This window comes from Chrysoperla carnea, chromosome 4 (genome assembly GCF_905475395.1).
Source record: "Chrysoperla carnea chromosome 4, inChrCarn1.1, whole genome shotgun sequence".
NCBI classification, from domain to species: Eukaryota; Metazoa; Arthropoda; class Insecta; order Neuroptera; family Chrysopidae; genus Chrysoperla; species Chrysoperla carnea.
The window spans coordinates 44,565,658-44,588,139 of NC_058340.1; the positions used below are offsets into that span (position 1 = coordinate 44,565,658).

Sequence of the window (22,482 nt, forward strand, 5' to 3'; positions counted from 1 at the left end):
ATCAATGGTAAACTGCTATGAATGTAGACATTCTATAGGTGAAAGAATTTTCAATATCGGTTAAGTAGTGAACTCAAAAATGAAGGTTTGAAGGTTTTTAGTGAACTTAAAAATGAAATCCTTTCTTATATGACTTAAATCTACTTAATCTCCTGAGTGAAAACTCATTGACGCGATGATGCTAACCTGATGATAAATTCCCAATATTATTAATAAGTGAAATTAATTAATCTAGTAATCTAAATTGGAACTACTTATGATAGTTTATTTCCTGTTTTAATTAGTACGAATTATCGCAGTTAGCGGGAATGTTTTTAGTGGCATTTAAAAATGGTAATGGTAAGTACAGTATTGCCATCTGGTAGTCTTGGAACTACCGAAACGGGTCTACTTCCTGTTTTATTTAGTGTGAAAGAGAAATTGCTCTCGCCAGTTGGGGGATTGCTTGGTAGAACTAGACAAGGTATGTTCGATGTAGGACGAGTTTTGGTTAAGTAGGTGCATGTACCCAGTCGACGCCATTTTAGCTTTATTTGCGCTTCACGGATTATTTTTTGGCACACAATTGATAATTATATTCGCTACATATAATGGATATAAGTAGTTGTTTATTTATCATTACCGTGTGTTTAATTAAAAATGAGGTTATGGAATTACTTTTAGTTCGTATGTCTTGAGATATCGACTTTCGATATTTCTTCCCATAAAGTTGTAGAATACACAAGGCAAAAGTTAATCATCAGCATTTGACATTAATTACGATGGAAATAAAATAAAGTTCAAAAACTAAAACCCCGACGCTCTTACAAAATCGTGCTCTTAAAAGTATGAAAACAAAACAAAAGTTTCATCTGAAATTGTTATGATAAATAAAATCGTCATTACAGTCGGGGGACCTCGAAGAGTAACCAGTTTTCCACAGGACCGAAAAGAGGTCCCCGACTGTAATGACGATTTTATTTATCATAACAATTTCAGATGAAACTTTTTTCTTGTTTTCATATTTTTATGAGCACGATTTTATAAGAGCGTCGGGGTTTTAGTTTTTGAACTTTATTTCTTTAAACTATTTTGGGGTTGTAGTTTCGTGATAAAGTATTACAATACATATAGTTTTGAAAAGTGCTAATTACGCCCTATAATCTGATACCAAACACGCTATCATTAAATCGAAATTTGTTTTTCGATCATAACTTGATGTCCTCTAAAGGGTGCCATATTCAATTTAATTTTGACGCCACATAGCCTATAACCAGCGGGCAATCAAGACGCTTCTAACAATACCCCATTTGCATAATTGTGATTAGTAATTTAGAAGCTGGGTGCAGGGAACAGATAAACATACATACATGTGTACCAAGCACATAACCCTCGCCATTGTATAGTCGGGGTAAAAAGAATTGCAGATTGGAAAGTAGATATCCCTAAAGGCAGGTAGTGTAGACATACCTTTATAACGTTCCACGTTGCATTTATTTTACAATAGGGTGTGGCAAAACTACATTATTGACAGTTAACAAACCTAAAAAAATGTGGTGTATAAATGAACATACCCAAAATCGATAAAATGACATAAAAAACAATCATTTGTAATTTGTGAAAAAATAAGTATTAACAATGTCTAATTATTCCTTCATTGATGTAAATAATACTGAATTAATTAAAGAAGAAAACATTAAACAAGAAGAAGAATTAACTGAAGATGAAAGTTTTAAAATTGAAGAAGTATTTATCAAAAAAGAAATCGATGATGAAATACTACATGAACCTTATTCCTGTGTTGATGTAGTGTTAAAAGAATCTCAATCAAGCTTTTCAAACGACGATGGAATATTACAAGAACCTCATTCTTTTAGTAAAACAGAAATATTGCAAGGACCTCATTCATGTGAAATTTGTAATCAAACATTCATCACAATCGAAAATTTAACTGAACATCGACAAATTCATAATGAGAAAAAAAGTTTACCTTGCGACGGTTGTGACAAATCATTTCCCGATTACAGCCAATTACTAAGGCATCAAAGAATCCACACCGGCGAGAAACCATTTTCATGTGATCATTGTGATAAAACATTTTCGCAGCTTGCTCATTTAGCTAGCCATAAACGACTTCATACCGGTGAAAAACCTTTCTCTTGTGATAAATGTGATAAAAAATTCTCCAATAAAAGTAATTTAATTAAACACAATCGAATTCATACTGGAGAACAAACACATTCATTTTCATGTGACGTTTGTTCAAAAACATTTACACAACAGAGCCATTTAATTTGTCATCAAAGGATTCATACCGGAGAAAAACCATATTCATGTGATGAATGTGATAAGAGCTTTAATCGACCTGTCAATTTATTAGAGCACAAACGGCATCATACCGGTGATAAATTTTCATGTACTGTTTGTGGTAAGACATTTATTCGACGTTACGATTTAGCTGAACACAGTCGAATTCATAGTGGAGATAAACCTTTCTCGTGTGACGAATGTGATAAAAAATTTACAAATAAAAGTAATTTAATTAAACATAAACGATGTCATAGTGGCGAAAAACCTTATTCATGTGGTATTTGTGAAAAATCGTTTTCGCAGCAAGGTGGTTTAATTACACATAATCGACTTCATACCGGAGAAAAACCTTTTGGATGCAGTTTTTGTGATAGAGCATTCACTACAAAAGCAAGTTTAGAAAAACATACTCGAACGCACACTGGAGAACGACCCTTTTCATGTGATATTTGTGAAAAAACATTTACTCAAAAAAATACTTTGGTCCTTCATAAACTAGGTCATACCGGAGAGAAACCTTTATCATGTGAATTTTGTGATAAAAAGTTTACTCAGCATAGCAATTTACTTAGTCACAAAAGAGTTCATACGGGAGAGAGACCTTATTTATGCGATATTTGTTTTAAAACGTTTGCTCATAAAAGTGGCTTAGTAAATCATCAGCTTGTTCATACCGGAGAAAGACCATTTACTTGTGATATTTGTTTCAAAACATTTAATCGAAAAAATATTTTAGACCAACATAAACAACTTCACACTGGAGAGAAACCTTTTTCATGTAATGTTTGTGAAAAAAAATTTGCACAGCATTCTCATTTACTTTCTCACAGTCGACTTCACACGGGAGAGAAGCCGTTTGCTTGTGATGTTTGCGATAAAAAATTTTCGCACCCTAGCAATTTAGTTTGTCACAAACGAATTCATACCGGGGAGAAACCTTTTGCGTGTCATTTTTGCGGTAAAACGTTTACTTTGAAAGGAAGTTTACTTAAACATATTCAGATTCATACCGGTGAAAAATCATCAAAATCGGGTGGAATTTCATCTTCTGTGAAGTCTGAATCATGTGATACTCCGTCTCCTGTTACGGTTGCTGAGTCTATTAATGATACAACGTAAATGATCAATTTGTATTTTGATTGATTTGAAATTTTTGCTTGTCAAATAATGTTAATTAAGAGCTGTTTTTCAATAAACAAATAAATACGTCAAAATGAAGCAAACAGAAAGAAATTTTTGGAATATTTTCTTTAATTTTCGTTAGAAATATAAAACAGAAAATATTTTTTTTCTATTTTATTTTTTAATGTGGAAATCAACCCAGTGTACACAGGCCCCGAGCCCGAAAAATGGGTCGAGACCAGGGTTCGAGGATATATATCAATGGATATGTATGATGATATGTATCCGATATATATCACATGAATTCTTATGATATATATCAATACAAAAATGATTTTTAAAAATTTAATATTAGTAATTTTTGGCGTTTGTTACTGTATTTCTTCTTCCCAAATTTTGATGACATTAGAGGGCAGTTAATACATACTAATACTACGTTCTAATCGTGTCGTGTCAGAAAAAGTTCGTTACTAAAGAGTAAGTTTAAGTAAGATTCAGAATCGGAAGATGATCTACCTCTATCTACCTTGCAGTTAAACCAAGCACAATTATGAAACGACATTTTTTTTTTTTTTTTTATAATTAACAGTTTATTACGAATGACTGATGACTGATTTGATAATTAAAAGACTGATACTCTAGAGTCATTATTTCTAATGTTTATTGTTTTGTTACTTTAGGGGAAGGTATGACCATTGACTGATAAGAATTTATAAAATTGTTTTATGTGTTAGAGTTGATTTTTATTTATAAAATTTTTATGATTTTTAGTTGATTTTGCCTGATCTAGAAGAATATTTTATTTTTTGGTTTCATTTCTCTGATTTTAAGTACCTTAGTAAATAAAACATTATAGTTTTTTTTTTTAATATCAAAATTTTGATATATATCGGATATATATCAAAAATATCCGATATTTTGATATCTATAATAAAAATCGGATATTTTCGAACCCTGGTCGAGACTGACCCTGACACCACTCACACTAATCTTATATATTATTTCTCTAGCCTATTTTTTCCTGTCCACACGAAATCTTCCTTATTTCCTTATTAAATTCCATGATTTATCTCTCATTTTCAAGCTATCGTGCTTGGCTTATGACGAAAAATAAATTCACGGTCTAAAAATGTACCGCTTAGGGAAAAAATATTCTAGAGAAATAATATTAAGATTTATTTACTGTGTTTAGGTTAATGTAATTTCCCAAAGAGATGCAAATTAATCGAATCTGTTAACGAATCTAGAATTATCAAGTTTTAACTTTCAGGGTTAGATTCCAAACATAATATACAAAAATTGTATTCTTCATTTTTTATTTATCTTGAGCTATTTGGATATTAATGTTGAAAAATTGCTATCCATATTTATTCCAAATTTCTTTATTATCCATAACTTTAGAAATTAAAAATTAATATGTATTTGTTGTATTTTGAATAAATAAATTAATTAGTTATGAATTTGTTTAACAACTATTTTCTCTTGAAAATAAATGCTTTATTTTAAATTCCTTTTTTATTTACAATGTTTAATCTGATTTTTATAACGCTTAGGATCATTGGGAGAAGAAATAACAATTAGATTGGGTGGGTAGAGGTTGAAACAACTCGAAACCGTATTCACGAAAAAGTAAATCGCGTATTAATAGTATTTTACATATCTAAAAGTATAGAGTATCTCAGATCTCATATTCATAGTGAGATCTGAAACATTCTTTACTTGCGTCCGTTGTGTGTACCTGTACTATTTTTCTGCTCGATGGAGACGGACAGTGGTAACTTCTTTTTGCCCAGTGGGACAAAAGTTGACACTTTCCGACCAGAGAGGAAAAAACATTTTTCGTTTACTTAAATTTTATCCACATGCCCTTCTAGCGTTCCTCAACTACCATGGACAATTTAATGTTCATAGTTCAAAATTTAAGCATTTCTGGGATATGAACTGCAAAAAAAGTGAAGTAATAAAAATTGGCTAGCCCAGCTTAAAAATATTGAATTTGGATCAGGTGAAAATTAGAAGCTTTTTAGGTACAATTTAGTCACCAGTGGAGTAAGCTCCACTTACTTAGCCGCTCATTTGATCCAATTTTTTTCGACTTCAATCGTTTGATGGTTAATAATGGTTTATTTAAATCGTTTGACGGTATTCAGTTTAGTTAGAAAAAAAAATTTTGTAATTGACTTAAATTTTTCTTTTAGCCGCTCTCAATTACAAAATTATTGAGACGCGATTTTTATTGATAAAATAATATTTTATTATTTATTAAGAATTTGCTATATTACCCACTTCCATTAGCGTATTCATTTACTGTATAAGCGCCGCTTCATTCAAATTTCGAACCGCATCATGTAAGTAATAATCATACGCACATTAACGTTTTGTTACCACCTCTCCATATCAATTTGGGGTTGATGGAACAATTTGTAAAACCCCTGCAAGAGGGTGGAAACTGTTTTAAATAACTATGTACAAAATTCCCGAAGCTGTCAGAATCAAAGTTGAAAGAGGGAGTTTTCACTGGCCCCGACATCAGAAGGCTTTTAATCGGCTTCCTCTTTGTGGAAAGTATGAATGAGAAGGAAAAATAAGCTTGTGTATCGTTCAAGGATGTAGTGTGAAAGTTTTTGGGAAATACTAAGGATCCTGACTACAAAACCATTGTTCAACTAGCAGCATACGGAGCTCAAGGCTGCAAGATAGGCCTGAAAGTTCATTTTTTGCACTCCCACATACACTTTTTTCCTGAAAACCTGGGAGCTTACAGCGAAAAACAGGGGGAGTGGTTTCACCAGGATGTCCGCGATGGGATGTCACTATGCTTGCAGGCTACTGTATAATTTTTAATAAACGAGTGCTTTTACCAATTTTTTGTTTTTTAATTTGCAAAAAAACCTTACGTGATAGAAAAAAATGGCCATCATTTCTGAAATCAACGCATTCTAGAACATATAATTTAGTAAAAATATCTCATGCAGCTAACAAAAAAATTTTTTTTGCAGACCTGTGTTATTACTTATATACGTATCGAAATTTGAATGAAACCGCGCTTATACAGGAAATTGATGCGATGGATACACCATACAGGAAATGAAGTGTGCAGTGGATATAATATATTATTGTTTCAATAAAAATAAAGGCTAAATAAAAGTTATCTATTTAATATTTAAGTTAAATATTAAAAATTATCTTTACGTCGATCGAAAAAAATATTTCAAGAATTTTGTTAGTGAGCGGCTAAGTAATTGAATCTGTGGAGTCTATATATATATCAATTTTATCTATGGCGCTTACAATCATCAGACGCAGGACGCAGCCATTATTGCTGTCAAAATAAAATAAGTTAACAGTTTAAAATTAAATTAATACTTGTGAAATGTGTGAAAAATAATAGTAATCATGTCTAATAATGTAAATAGTGCAGGTTCAAAAAAAATTGAACCAGAAGACTCAATTGAACATGTTAATATTAAAATTGAACCTGACGTTGAAAATATTGCAATTAATGGGATATTCATTAAAAAAGAAATTAACGATGAAATATTACTGGAACCACATTTATGTAGTTTCTGTAATCAAACATTCGCTACTATCAACAGTTTAAATCAACATCGACTAACTCATAATGAGGAAAAAAGTTTCTTTTGTGGCGAGTGTAATAAATCATTTGCTAGGCAGTACAATTTAGTTAAACATCAACTAATTCATGCAGAAGACAAACCATTTGCATGTGATATTTGTGACAAAAAATTTACGCAGAGTAGCCATTTAAGTAGCCATAAACGACTTCATACCGGTGAGACATTTTCATGTACTGTTTGTAGTAAGACATTTATTCGAAGTTGTGAATTAGCTAAACATAGTCGAATTCATAGTGACGAAAAACCATTACCGTGTGATGAATGTGGTAAAAAATTTAAAAGTAAAAATAATTTAATTAAACATAAACTACGACATAGCGGTGGAAAACCATATTCAGGTGAAATTAGTGAAAAATCGATTTTGCAGCAAGGCGCGTTAACTGCTCATGATCCATTGCATAACGAAGAAGATCCTTTTGCATGTAGTCTGTGTGATAAAAAATTCACCACAAAATCAAGTTTAGAAAATCATCAACTTCAAAAACATCAAATAGTTCACACAAAAGAGGAACCAATTTCATCTGATAGTTGTGATGAACCAATACTAGACGACGGTTTTACGAGTGAACCCGACAACCGACAAGTTCACGTTAAGGGAAAGAAAATTCGTTCTGGTGAAAATTCCGAGAAATCATTTCCATGTACTGTTTGTAATAAAACATTTATTCGACGTTACGATTTAACTGAACATAGTCGAACTCATACTGGAATTAAAACTTTCTCGTGTGACGAATGTGATAAAAAATTTACAAATAAAAGTAATTTAAATAAACATAAACGAGTTCATAGTGGTGAGAGACCATATTCATGTGGTATTTGTGGAAAAGCGTTTTTACAGCAAGGTGGTTTAATTGCTCATAATCGACTTCATACCGGAGAAAAACCTTTTGCGTGCAGTTTTTGTGATAGAGCATTCACTACAAAAGCAAGTTTAGAAAGTCATACCCGAACACACACTGGAGAAAGACCATTTACATGTGACATTTGTGGGAAAACATTTACCCAAAAAAATTCTTTAGTCATTCATACACTAGGTCATACCGGAGAGAAACCTTTATCATGCGAATTTTGTGATAAAAAGTTCACGCAGCATAGCAATTTACTTAGTCACAAAAGAGTACATACGGGCGATAGATCTTATTTATGTGAAATTTGTTATAAAACGTTTGCTCATAAAAGTGCCCTAGTAAATCATCAACTTGTTCATACCGGAGAAAGACCATTTACTTGTGATGTTTGTTTCAAAACATTTAGTCGAAAAAATATTTTAGACCAACATAAACAACTTCACACTGGAGAGAAACCTTTTTCATGTAATGTTTGCGATAAAAAATTTTCACAACAGTCTCATTTACTTTCCCATAGTCGACTTCACACGGGAGAGAAGCCGTTTGCTTGTGATGTTTGCGATAAACAATTTTCACATCGTAGTAATTTAGTTTGTCACAAACGAATTCATACCGGGGAGAAACCTTTTGAGTGCGATATTTGCGGTAAAACATTTACTTTGAAAGGAGGTTTACTTAAACATATAAAGATTCATTCCCCTGATAAGAAACCGTATGATACTTCGAATAGAAAAAAAAGAAAGAAGAAAAATCCTGTTAAGACTGAAACTTTAAAGATTTCGTATCCGGTTATCGCTTCAGAGTACATTAATATAATGTGAACTAATACATCAAAAAGAAGTAAAAAATGTAAAGAAAATTTTAAAATATTTCCTTTGGTTTTCGATATATAGATAGATTTATTTTATCCAGTCAAATTAGTCCATAAAATTTAAGTAAGGTTACAAAAATTCCCATAGAGCTAAAAATTGGTATGAATGTTCAGAATACTATTATAAATGAATTGTGAAAATTTCCCATCAATCCCCCTTGTTCAAAAAATTTTATTGAGGGGGGAAGTTTGTAAAAATAGGCTAAAAATGGGAATTTTTGTAACCTTCAAAGTGTAATTTGACTGGATAATATAATTTTTATATGGCTTTCTTGTTTATACCTATAGTAACTTGAAACTGAAAATTTGGTATATTTTGGTTATATTTAATTTTTTTTACGAAGAAACCAACAAAAAGACGTTTTCATTTTAAATGAACATTTTTCCAAAGACCAATATCTTCAAGGGCTACAAGTAAAATTCGTAAATATTAATTAATTAGTTTCAAGTGATTACTTACTGACTAACTAGGTATTATTTCTTAGAATAATAGGGGATGAAAATAACATACCACAAAAACGCAAACTACTGGATATTTTTCACTTGAAAACGATCTTAAAAGAAATATAATAAATCTACTGAAATAGATTCACTTGTAACTATAATCTTGCAGCCTATATACTTGATTGTAATGGACATTAAATTTTATTTGTACCTACTTTCCGACTTTCAGGAAAAAAGGTTCATTAAGATTATGGGATTTTAACGCTAAGATAATTTAATTTTTTTTTTTTAACGCTAAGATAATTTAACTAAAAATAATAAAGAGACTTATACATATTACGTGTCAAAATATTAATTATTTTAAAATTATCAAACAAATTGGTAAGATTTTTTTGTGAAAAATTTTATAATAAACCAGCTGCCACGACCACGCGCTGCTGTAATTATAATACAATCAATTTTATATTAAATTATTAAACACAATTTAATTCCTATTTGCATAGTGCATGATTTTTAGGAGTTTCCATGGTAACGGTGCACTACTTTGATATAATTTTATGAATGGACATATAAGTCTATGGATTGTATATATGTTTTACCCATTGATTTAATTGTTATTATTATCATCCATTATTATGTAAAAGTCTTATTTTGTAGAAAGCCTGGTGAAGGGTTGATAAGATTCGAAACTCAAGTTACAAATATTGTAAAAAATAAAATAAAATATAAAATTTAAAAATCTGCAAAAAATAATTTTAGTTAATACTATTATCTAACAAATTTAAATAAGTTATTTTGTTAATTTACATTTAAAAAATATTTATGCAATAGGGAATATTCGTGAAATTTAAATTTGGTTCAGATATTTTTCTTCCGTAACTTTTATGACTGGACATTTCAACTAAACCATTATTTTAGCAATTAATATCTTTTTAATTACTTAAAATTAATTAATAAAAGTACAAATTCAGTGAAGGCATTTAAAAATTTCTAAAACGGAAATTCAAATTTTTATACGGACGTGACATCATAGTACTGTATTGTCAAATTTGTTGACATACATTTGATATTAATTACTTACATTTTATATGGTATTTTATTAAATTGTACTATTCTACGGCTTTTTACCAGAAAACTTAATAATAACGAGTGTAAATTCTGTGTTGTAAATTCATTTTTTTAAAGTGTAAATTATACATTGAACTGTCAAAAATTGACAGATCACGTATTTATACGTCATCAACCAACAGAGAGCGCCAAAAAAATTGCGTTTAAATATCTCAAAATTATAATGTATTCTAAATATTTTTTTACACTTAAATACAGCATTTTTAAGCAGTTTTTTCTATTTTTTACTTTGTTATAACGGTGTAAACAATGAATTAAAAATATTAAAAAAATATATGAATATTCTCTATTTCGTTTCTTATTTTCACAACTTGTAATGCAACAAGTTTAATTGTTATTTTCCCAATAAATCGATTGATTTATTGCAAATTTTATAATAGAACAGTGCTGTGGTCGATTTAGTTGTACCGTTCACCTAATATGCACACAACGAATACATATAAAGAAGAATAATAAATTAATTTATTAATATTTTATAAAAAAAAAAAAAAGCACAAATTAACATAAGATTTGCAATTCTATATTTATCTCATTCTTAAGTTTAATAAGTAATAAATAACTAAAAGCGAAATTCTAATTTAATAACATTTAATAATTTCATAAATAAAATATAGAAAGATTGTTTTTTAACTATAAGCGCTATTGAGTGTACAAATGTATAAAATTTAATAAAAATTATAAACAGAAATTCGCGTATTATAATCTATAAAAATCTCATGGAAGTGAATTGAACCCTTTCTCTATAAAAAATACATGCTCATTTTTATATGTGTTCTGATTGGACAGCCTACATCTGTATGCGAAACTCTCCAAATCTTCTTTATTTTCTACCTATACATCTCATAAACGGTTTTCTACATGCTTTTCTTTGTTGTTGTCATGAATCACATGCTTTATTTGATACTGATAAACCCACAATACTCATACTTTTTTTATTTAAAAGCCCGAATATGCCATATTTCACCTAAATGTTATCTTATTACAATTTTCTTCTTTGTGTACGATTTAATAAAATCTTTGAAGTCAATTTCAATCTATTCCGCTTCTAATTATGCAAACGGGAATAATCTTATCTTTAGGCCAGGTTAGAACCCATCCTAGTTATTAGAATTTCACTTTATGCTACTTTGTTAGCCAAAAAGCATAATTTTTTTAACTTAGCAGCATTACTCGAAAATTGTTAAGAAAAGAAATTATAGTTTAAATAACGCGCATTATACAATAAAAAGTGGATAATAATGTTAACTGTATTGTCAGTCAAATTCAAAGCGTGGGGTGCACTCTACATTGATTCTTTAGACTAGCTTATTTAACAGAAGAATGAATGTAGAGGGCACTCCCCGCTCACGAAATCTCTTGCCTGGTCCTCTATTTTCATGCTAAAATTATCATGTTTAGAAAATAATACATCCTATATTTCATTATATTTGGATGGTTTTCCTTCGAAATATTTTTGCATTAAATTTGCTAAATTTACGTAGGTGATATTACCTTTATTTCTTATCATACAACGTCATAGAAATTCTAAACCAAAGAGGATTCATCATAGAATACGCGTTACAATAGATTAATATAATGGGATTCGTTCTCAACAATGTATATTGCGAACTATAGTCTCTCCATCTGTGAGTGAATTATCAGAAATCTTAGTCGGTAATGTAAGTAAAAAGAAATGCTTGTATTTATACATAGACACATTTATATGAATGTCGAGTAAAAATAAATATGTTTATGTTATAAATACTTCTATTAGCGTTACTAAAATATAAAAATTCCCAAACGCGAGAATTGTTTCTAAATAGGATATAAAAATTATTTAGTTTCTTATTAATTGCAATAAGCTTATTTTTTTGTATAAAAAAAAGCAAAACAGTTTTGACCATGAAGGTTATAAAGAAGGAGAACGATCGCAATAGAAAATATTGTCCCCAATATTTTGGAAAAATAAGTGAGGCGCTGGGATCGCTAAGTTGTATCATTAAATGCGGGCTGTTGTGCGCTAATATACTACTTACCGACGACAGCGCGGCTGGTGGCTGAAAATGAACTATAAATTCTACAAACTTTCAGGGACAGGTGCGTCTGTAATGCTTTAGTATATAGCGATCGTTCTCCTTCTTTATAACCTTCATGGTTTTGACTGTCAAAATTATTCTATTAGGCTATGTTAGAGTAATAAGGACACAACTACAATTTTCACATTCAATTGCAAGAAACCCAAACGAGAGCTTTCTCCTTTGAAATGTGTGTTTATTGAATAAAAATCTATCATTCGGCATTCCTTAATAAAATCAGAAAAATTTAAAGGTTTAACCCGTGCATATGGAGTGTAGAAGTCCGTAGACTCGATCAATCAAAGTAACTAAAAGCATGTAAAACATAAGAAAATAAATCACTAACTTCACACCCGCCCCTGTGGCAACCATAAACACCATACACAGATATTACCACCAGTTGGTACAACTCTATGATACGGAAGCCCGGTAGTGACACGTTAAGTAGCCATGGTAGTACCTCTGATTTCGCTGCGTCTGCTGACATACATAGTATGTCCGTCTTAATTTTTTAATTTTTTTTTAAAGGTGGCACTACTTGTTTATATTGTTAATTGTCAAAAATTTAAGACTCGTATTTTTTGATTATCGTATTTTTTTATTAACAAATGGATCAAAACTTTATAAAAATTCGTCATGAAAACAACGAAATTTTGTTGCCTTTATCCGAAAATGGAAACTTGAAGTTTTCAAGTTTTGAATATTGTCTTGTGTAATTTAACACATTTAATTAAATTAGTATTAAAAAAAAATACTGAGCTATAAAAAATTCAAAAATTTTATTTTCCATCCCAGGATACTAATGAAATTTATCGAATAAGTCTTAAAGATTTGAGAGAATATAAACTGACAAGATAAGGTGCTGAAACTTCATTCTTGTCATCAAATGCGTAAAAAACATTTTTTCATCGCTGGAAATAAAAGATACTATTTCACTCCAATTTCAGTCGTAAATTTATGAATAATTAAAACTTGTTCCGGTCTTTTATCCAGTTGCCTTTGAAGTTTACTTAGACAAAATATTATTTGGTGGGGATTTAAACTTAAACAATGATCGATAAATAATCATTACAATTATATTTTCATAATAATTAGCGTACCTCATAAATAAAAGAAAAGAAAATTTTTGAACAATAAACAAAATAAATTAGCAGTTGTAATAAATATTAAAAATTATATTTTTTCTTTATACATTATTTTAATTATTTTGTAATTAAATTGGGTAAAAAATCATTTCTTATACAAACATAAATGACTAATGAACATTATTTTATGATTAATCTGATGAGCTATGTATAAGCTTTTAATAAATTTAAAATTTTTAAATAAAGCTCAATACTTTCTTCAACATTCAGAGGTACTTGTATATCAGGTATCAATACTTTGACTAATCGACAAAATATTTCATTGTAGAGTTTAGGCTTCAAGGTGTAGTCTTGTTTCAGAATATCAATTGCATCCTCATTGAGTGGTTTCATGTAATCTTTGGCCCCAATAGCTTCAGGAAGGTAATATAAACAAGTTGGTTTTCCCGAAGCTATATGACGATTTTTTTGTTTTCTTATTCTATGTCGATTCCACTCACGGCGATTGTTTCCAATTCAGCTCTAATTAAGTGCCCAAAGCAAAATCGTAAACACTCGACATTTATCATAGATGAATCATTGTAAAGACCTCTTTCACGTAAGTCTTTAAATAAATTAATCCAAAAATCCAAACCATGACGCCTAAGCTGAGACCAATAACTCTCTATCCGCTGATTAGACGTGCTTTTACCTTTGATGAAGCTCTTCCAACCTGATAGACTATCATCATGATAAAATCGTAAACTTTGCTGAAGGGCTTCAACTAGACAATTTTCTGTTCCTAAATCTGACCGTATTAAAGTTGGAACTAGTTTCAATTTCTGTACTGTTGTTAAATAATAATATGCAATAATTTCCGGTTTATTGTTAGATGTTGCAACGTCCAACCATACAATTTTTCTGGAAAATCCATCGATGCATCCGTGAATGGCAAAGCCAAAGGGCTTTTATTTATCGTAGCCATCAATATGCCATAGAAAATTAGGTCCTGGAACTGTGTACTTACGCCGTATCAAACGTCGACGAGATCTCTCTTCAATAGCATTTGGATCAACTAGATGCAAAATTTTATCAACTCTACTCCTTTTTACTTTTAAGCCATAAATTTGCTTTAATCGTTGCCACATTCTTTTGTAGCCAATACAAGAACCACTACTAAAAATTTCATCAATTACTGCCGTACAGATTGATTCTAGAGAATCTTCATCGATTTCCTTCCTCTTCAGTCCAAGCTTCTGAAGAATTCGAATAAGGTGTCGACGAGAAATTGAAATACTGTGATACTTGGATAGAAAATTTACTATCTCATTATATGTAAAACCTTCCTTGAAATATGTTGTTATCAATGATTCTCTAGACATAGTTTGCAAATTTGTTTACAGCGGCTGCAAAAAATAAAAAGTTTAATTTTCGTTAGTAAATAAATGCTCAAAAATGTTTAATCATTCCTGGCATTGACATTAAGACTTTTATATATTTTAAAAACAATTTAATTTTAATAATGAGTTCTTGTTAAAAAATTCCTCTTTCAAAAAGCTTCTTTAAAAATAATTTTATTCATAGAATAAACTTATCAATAAAATGTTAATAATTGTCAGATATCTGTCCATTTCAGTTTGATAGTAATTAAAAAAAACTTAATTAATATAATTAAATACATACCAAATGTATATAAATGTCTAGAATTTTTTTCTAATTATTATATGTATTAAAAGAGCTTAAATACAGAGCTTCTTGTGGGGGTCGAGTGAATTTCTTATTAAATGCAATTCCTAAGTGCGGACTAAAATTATTATTATACCATGTATATATGAAATATACATAGTATTATAAGTTTAGTCCCAAGTTTGTAACGCCTAAAAATATTGATGCTACAAAAAAAAAATTGGTATAGGTGTTCATAAAATCACCTAATTAATCCATTTCCGGTTGTCCGTCCGTCCGGCCGTCCGTCCGTCCGTCTGTGGTCACGATTACTCAAAAACGAAAAGAGATATCAAGCTGAAATTTTTACAGCGTGCTTAGGACGTAAAAAGTGAGGTCAAGTTCGTAAATGAGCAACATGGGTCAATTGGGTCATGGGTCCGTAGTACCCATCTTGTAAACCGTTAGAGATAGAATAAAAGTTTAAATGTAAAAAATGTTCCTTACAAAAAAATAAACTACTTTTGTTTGAAACATTTTTTTGTAAACATCACTGTTTACCCACGAGGGCGTTAATTAGGTACAAATTTTATAGTATGTATTAATATAGGAATATCAAAGTGAATATCTTTTGTTATTTACATGACGTCAAAAAAAAAACAAACAATTGCGCATCAACACTTGCGCATTATATGAGAATATCAGTTAAATATGTCAGATATGTATGTATGTGAAATGTGACAGAGTTTTCAACACTGCCTATACATGGTATTTCAACAATTAACTCAGTCAATTGTTTGTTTTCACTTGTTATATTTTATAAAATAGTCCTACTGTTAGAGTTCCATTGTGGAATAAACGAGTAGTGCCACCTTTAAAAAAATTAAAAAATTAAGACGGACATACTATGTATGTCAGCAGACGCAGCGAAATCAGAGGTACTACTATGTCTACTTAACGTGTCACTACCGGGCTTCCGTACTATGATAACTAGTTTGACTTGCGCATACGTACACCTCATCGAGTGACATATCACTGTGATTATATTTAACACCGCTGTTTTGTCTGAAATGATATGAATCAGTAAAACATTGATAAGATAATTTTGTTCTAATTTATCATTAATTACATTAATAACACCTGTAAAATACGCAAATATGTCAGGCTTCGATGAAAATCCATTTGGTGATCCAACTATTGACAATCCGTTTGCGGTAAGTCATTCAAAATATTCTGTTTTAAAGTTGTACATAATAATTTTAAACAATTTATCATTTTATAAAATAGGATCCATCTGTTCAACAAGTGGCAAAAAATACAAGCAGTATGCAACGAGGATTAGATGATTATAACCCATTTGCAGATCAACCTGGTAGCCAACCACCCACGGGCACCGTAAGTTTACACACATATCAATAATTGTAAACATGTATTGTACTGCGTTATTTCTATGAAACCTATTGTGTTGATATTGCGATACACACTAATAAATTCCATCCTCTAATTGGAGATTGATTCTATTCTAATCGATTATAAATTAATTGAATTCAAATCGAAGGACTTGCTCCAACAGTCACCTAAGGGCAAGTGAAAAAAATAGCTCTTTGGCCTTTAGTCTACAAAATAGTATTACCTTGATTTTTTCATGTTTCAGATGTTGTATTTTTTCGAAATTGATATTATGATATATTGTTAATATTGCCCAATATTAGGCAATATATTGTCAAAGAATGAGGATTTTTAAAATCGAATTTTTGTTCTTATTTAAAATGTTTCTTATTAAATAACAATCAAAATTTACAAAAATTAAAAAATAAACCTTCATCTAGTTTGATTGTACATTTTAAATGAATTATGTAAAATTTTTCGTAGATGGCTGCAAATCAACCTGCAATTATGCAACCATCATCCGATCCACCACAATATTCGCGTAGTGCCCAACAAACTGTTCCTACTGGAACTATACCATCATCTGCAACTGCTGCTGAATTTCAGGTAAAGTTATCAATTACTTAATAATTTTTCTGTAAAAATTATTATCATTATTTCATTTTTTTATTTCATGCGTTTTCAGGAATTAAAGGTAATTAAATTTTAGTCAATAATATTATTCACGAAATGCATTTTATGCATGTTATTGCTTATAGAACAATTCTAATCTACACTAGTGCAGATGCTAAAGAAAAAGTTTATAGGGTGAGAACTTTGTTAGAAGGAATGGTCATTAATTTTTACCGCCGGACATTAGATGAATATTAAATATAAACTGTCTACAGCTAATTTCACCGACTGTTCAGATTATTCAGCACTCTACGAAGGTTAAAATTTAGGTCAATAAAATTTTATCTGATTTTTCCCGGCGAACAATGAAAGACAAAAGTTAGTAATATATCACCTAAGATGATTCTAAAAAAAATTACGCCGGTTCCATATTAGCCAGGAATTCTTGAATAGTACGAATTTTTCTAGAGAGCGGAGAAATACTTGACCATTCCTCCTAACATGGCGCTGCCACTATAAATGCATATTAATTAAATACCCTTTCTGTTGTTCGAAACATTTTTTCCTGAATACCATTGTTTTCCGCGAGGGCGCAAATCAGGGAAAAACCACAATTTTCATTTTCTCCAAAATTATAGAAGATAGTTGAAAATTTATAGCTTCAAATAGTGAGTCTATTGATTCAATCAATATTATCAATAAACGAAAAATACTTTCGTGATTTTCGAAACAAAAGATATGGCGGCCTTCCTTTTTTATCCTAAATAAATGATTTTGAGTTTTAAACTTATCTAATTCATAAAAAATAATAGAAGCAATAATATTAAATGTCTAAGGCAATTGTTTATTTTAACTTGTTTTTATTAGATTTAAACAAGATTCAAACTGGTCATTAAAATTGATGTTTTTGCAAGGTTTTTTACATTTAAGTCCGAATTTTACAAAATAAAAATATTCTTTGTTTATTCTAACATAGTAAAAATGTATTGTAATGGATATTTATAATGCATTGAAATTTACTTATCCGTTTTTTGAGGGCCTTCTATCTGTTATTTTGTAGATAAAATTTTAAAAAATTGTTATGTGGTATTAATAATAATTAGATAAGCTCTTCATTGTTTGGTTACGTTATTTCAAAACTTGAATAAAAGTTAAATTCATGAAAAGGAAGAAACGTTTAAATGTAAAAGGTTTGGAGGAAAAAGAATAATAGCATTATTTTTATAAAGAAATGTTTGATCTACATTTTTCAAAATTAAATTTTAACACGCTGTGCTTTTTACAAATTTTACTTAAAAGTAAACAAATCTGCTCTGTTAGACCAATTAATTAACTAACATATGCAAAATCGTTATTACGTATTAACTTGATCCATAGGAACAAACTGAAAATGATTCTTGAACAACATGTCGCTTTTCGTATTTTACATTCTGTTTAAGTTGGTATAGGAGTGTATATACTCACCTAATTAGTACATTTTTAGGATAGATGGAGCTTAGGATATAAAAATTGAGTTTTAGTTCGTAAACGAGCAACAATAAAGATCAGTTGAGTGAAGTAGAATAATAATTAAAATATAAAAAATGTTCCTTATAAAAAACTATATAACTTCCCTCTTAAAACATTTTTCCGTAAATATCATTATTGTCCGTGAGATTGCAAATTAGAACAAAACTCTAGTTTCCATTTTATCCAAAACTACAAAAGATAGAGTTGAAAATATGTAGCTAGTTTCAAATAGTGAGCTTATTGATTCTAATTTCGTACTAAATTTATCCAATATTATTAAGATTGTCAAAGGAGTCAATTATTAAGATTGTCAAAGTAGTCAAAGGAAAATTATTAATGCGAGTGCTGATTTTCAACCATATAAACAGGGTATTTCGAAAATTATGTTAGCCAATTGTTTATTTTCACTTGTTTAATTGCACTTTACATGTTTATTACACAATCGATTACTTCTTATTTTGCCTCTAGATCTAGAATTTTATTACTTATAGAAAAATAATAACAAAAGTAATAATTAAGCCTGTAAATTCAATTAAAATTTTTATTAACAGAGAAGACAAGAAGAATTAGAAAGAAAAGCTCAAGAATTAGCACGAAGAGAAGAAGAATTACGATCGGGAGCTTATAATGTACGTCGTAATAATTGGCCACCACTACCAGCTCAATGTCCATTTCAACCATGTTTTTATCAAGATATTGAAGTTGATATCCCATTGGAATTTCAAAAAATAGTGCGACATTTATATTATTTATGGATGTGTAAGTAGCTTAACAATTAGAACAACAGAAAAGTTTATTTTGGGTCAAAAATTTTTTAATTTGTAAACTAATTTTACGGGATGGTGCCTCAAAATGCCTTAAAAAGACAAATAGAACTTTTTTTGAAATGTTATTCGTCCACAGATGATTAAAATTTAACTTAATTTTTAAATTTGATGTTTGACATTTACTTCAAAATATTATTAAATTTGGGGGAAGCCTAGACCAAAGGGTTCTCTGTACCCTCCTTGAGAACAACTTGTCACCCGAAGACGAGACGCCTCCCGGTAAGAGATGCTATTTTAAGCAGATGAAGCTATAGGATTCTGCCGTAGTCACATGTATGGAGGTTTCATCGTCCTCCATACAGGCCCTTCAAGTGGAATCATCAGAGATTCCCATGATATGAAGGTGGGCAGTTCAATCGACAGTATCCTGTCAAGAGTCCCACAACCCTTCTCAACTGTGCTATAGTAAGTTTCAAGCGAGCACAATTGAGTGGCTTAGAACTTATTATACACAGTTTGGTCTTTCGCATGCCCTGCGCATAGTCCAATTTATCAAGCTGGGCTTGTCGTAGCCATTCCTTGATTCAAAGTTTGTTATCAATGAGTATGTTAGATAATATTATACAAACACTTTACTTCAAACTGTTTTTATTGAAGTCTAACTGAACGAGGTTCTTCTACTGTCTATAAAAAATATAATTAATTACAGTAGAATGTATGTTTGTACATATATCACATTTAATTGATTTAATAAGGCGAAGGGAGAAATGTGGAAAGGATGAATGAAGTGTTTTGATTACTGGGCGTGTTGAACTACTGATTATTCGGATTACTGAGACTTTACTGTTTTCAATTTTAAGGGAATCAATTTTCCGTTAATTTTGTATATTGAAGTTTTTAAAAAGCAATTAATTTTTTTTATTTCAGTTCATGCTGGCTTAATGGTGTTAAATGTATTGGGTGGCATTCTTCTTATATTTAAAAGTGGTGAATTCACTGTATTCGGTTTGGGTATAATATATGGTGCCATTTTTGTACCATTATCATTTTTATGTTGGTTCCGACCTGCATATAAAGCATTCAGAAGTGATTCGTCTTTTAATTTTATGGTTTTCTTTTTCATCTTCTTCTTTCAATTTATTGTAACGTTAGTTCAATTTATAGGAATGCGGGATTCCGGATTTTGGTAAGTTATTCATAATTACAAATTTAATTTTAGTTTTTATGATCTCTGCACAAAAATAGAAAATATTTATTAATGCCCTCTAGATCGTTAAGTACATTTTGATTCGAAAAATTCATTGCCCGAATCTACTTGTATAACTCTGACCAAAAACGGTCACAAAATGGCAAATGATTGAAAGATGAAATTTTTTTAAATTTAATTTTAAACTGTTAATTATTTTCACATATTTTTTATTAGCCATTCTCTAATTTTTGTTTTTTTTTTCTTTGTTTTAAACAGTGGGTTAATAACAGCGTTAACACATTTTGAAAAATCTGCGTCTGGTATAATTATAGGTACAATACTTCTTACAATTGCTTTTGGCTTTGGATCTGCTGCATTATTGGATATTTTGCTCTTAGGAAAAGTAAGTTCATTTTTAAGTAATCAGTTTTTTTTTTTAATTTTGCAATTAAAAACTAACAAAAATATAATGTGTTAGTTAAAAGTGGTTTAGGCTATTATTAAAGATTTGGGAGCTTATATCACGAGAAATATTCATTTGAGGATATTCTCTAAGTCTGCGCGATTGCCTTTAAACAACAAATTATTTTTGGGTAATATTTTTTTTTCTTAAAGATATTTTTTTACATGTTAAATAATAATAATAATAAAACATAAGAGGGATATTGCTAGTGGGCCAATAGCACCTAGACCAAAGGGTTCTCTGTGCCCTCTATAGATCAACCTGTCATCGTAATGCTCGACGTCTCCAAGACGAAATCTCTCACAGGATTGATGGAACCAAGGTTTCGAACCCAAACATTCTGAATCTGACGCCTTGCTGATTTCTGCAGGTGCAAATAACGTATGGAGGTTTCCTCGTCCTCCGTACAGGCCCTACAAGTGAAATAAACAGAAAACGCATGCTATGAAGGTGGTAGTTCAATCGACAGTGTCCTGTCAAGAATCCCCCCACCCTTCTCAACTGTGCTCTAGTAAGTTTCAGGCGAGCACAGTCTAATGGCCAAACGTGGTTATACACAGTTTGCTCTGTCGCATGCCCTTCGCAAAATCCTCATAATCAAGATGTGCTTGTCGTAGCCATTTTTTTTGATTCAAATAATAATACAAAAATATATTAGTTTAATCAATTTTATATTTACATTTTAATTTGGAACTCAAAATCTGCCATACTGCAACTAATTTCCATTTACAATAAGAACGGTTTCCTCAATACATTATTTAAATTAATTAAAAATTTTTGTTCATAGATTCATAGAATGTACCGAAGTACCGGAGCAAGTTTTGCAAAAGCTCAGCAGGAATTTGCAACAGAATTTTTAAAGAATCAACATGTACAAAATGTTGCAACAAATGCGGCGGCTGCTGCAGTACAAACACAGTTTTCACAGGGCAATCGATATTAGCAATCAACAACATAACACTAACAAACAACAAAAACAGAGATTTAGAAAAAACAGAGAGGGTATTCATTGATTTTGTTTTAACCAACGTCCAATTGTTTGTGAACATTTGCACTTACGAATTACTTAGATATAATATATATTTAATAAAAATATGTTCTTATTGTGAATTATAATTTAAAAAAAAAAAAAAAAAACAACAACAACAACAACAAATGTGTTTAAAAAACAAATTGAAAAGACATGCGTATTCGTACTGATTTAACAATTCAATTAATAAATTGGATTACACTTTTAAGTAAGAAGTTTAATTAACGACACTTAATAATGGAGTCTTTATTTTTATTTTAAATAATATTATTGTAAAAAAATAAATCTATATATGTAAAATATTTCGTAGCTTGTGAAAATCCAAAGCCTTCATAATGTAAAAGAATTGCCACTTTAACCAATTTAACCAAGTTCTTTTTTTTTACTTAATAAATAATAT

At 30.1% G+C, this 22,482-nt stretch overlaps 2 protein-coding genes across 3 annotated transcripts; both read left to right on the forward strand.

Moving 5' to 3' along the window:
• The first annotated feature begins 330 nt into the window (after positions 1–330).
• LOC123298738 (zinc finger protein 271-like) lies at positions 331–8,794 on the forward strand. The gene is made up of 3 exons (XM_044880831.1): positions 331–463; positions 1,610–2,122; positions 6,833–8,794. The coding sequence occupies exons 1-3, from the start codon at positions 331–333 to the stop codon at positions 8,716–8,718; spliced, it is 2,532 nt and encodes an 843-aa protein (XP_044736766.1). The 3' UTR covers positions 8,719–8,794.
• A 7,337-nt stretch (positions 8,795–16,131) lies between these two features.
• Positions 16,132–22,170, forward strand: LOC123297587 (secretory carrier-associated membrane protein 1). 2 transcript variants are annotated; one of them, XM_044879313.1, is made up of 8 exons: positions 16,132–16,337; positions 16,411–16,518; positions 16,996–17,118; positions 17,198–17,206; positions 19,185–19,392; positions 20,328–20,586; positions 20,866–20,992; positions 21,840–22,170. In XM_044879313.1, the coding sequence occupies exons 1-8, from the start codon at positions 16,281–16,283 to the stop codon at positions 21,993–21,995; spliced, it is 1,047 nt and encodes a 348-aa protein (XP_044735248.1). In that variant the 5' UTR covers positions 16,132–16,280; the 3' UTR covers positions 21,996–22,170. The 2 variants fall into 2 exon arrangements, with proteins under 2 accessions (XP_044735248.1, XP_044735249.1); XM_044879314.1 differs by lacking the exon at positions 17,198–17,206 and having other exon boundaries at positions 16,134–16,337; positions 21,840–22,166.
• Positions 22,171–22,482: the final 312 nt, after the last annotated feature.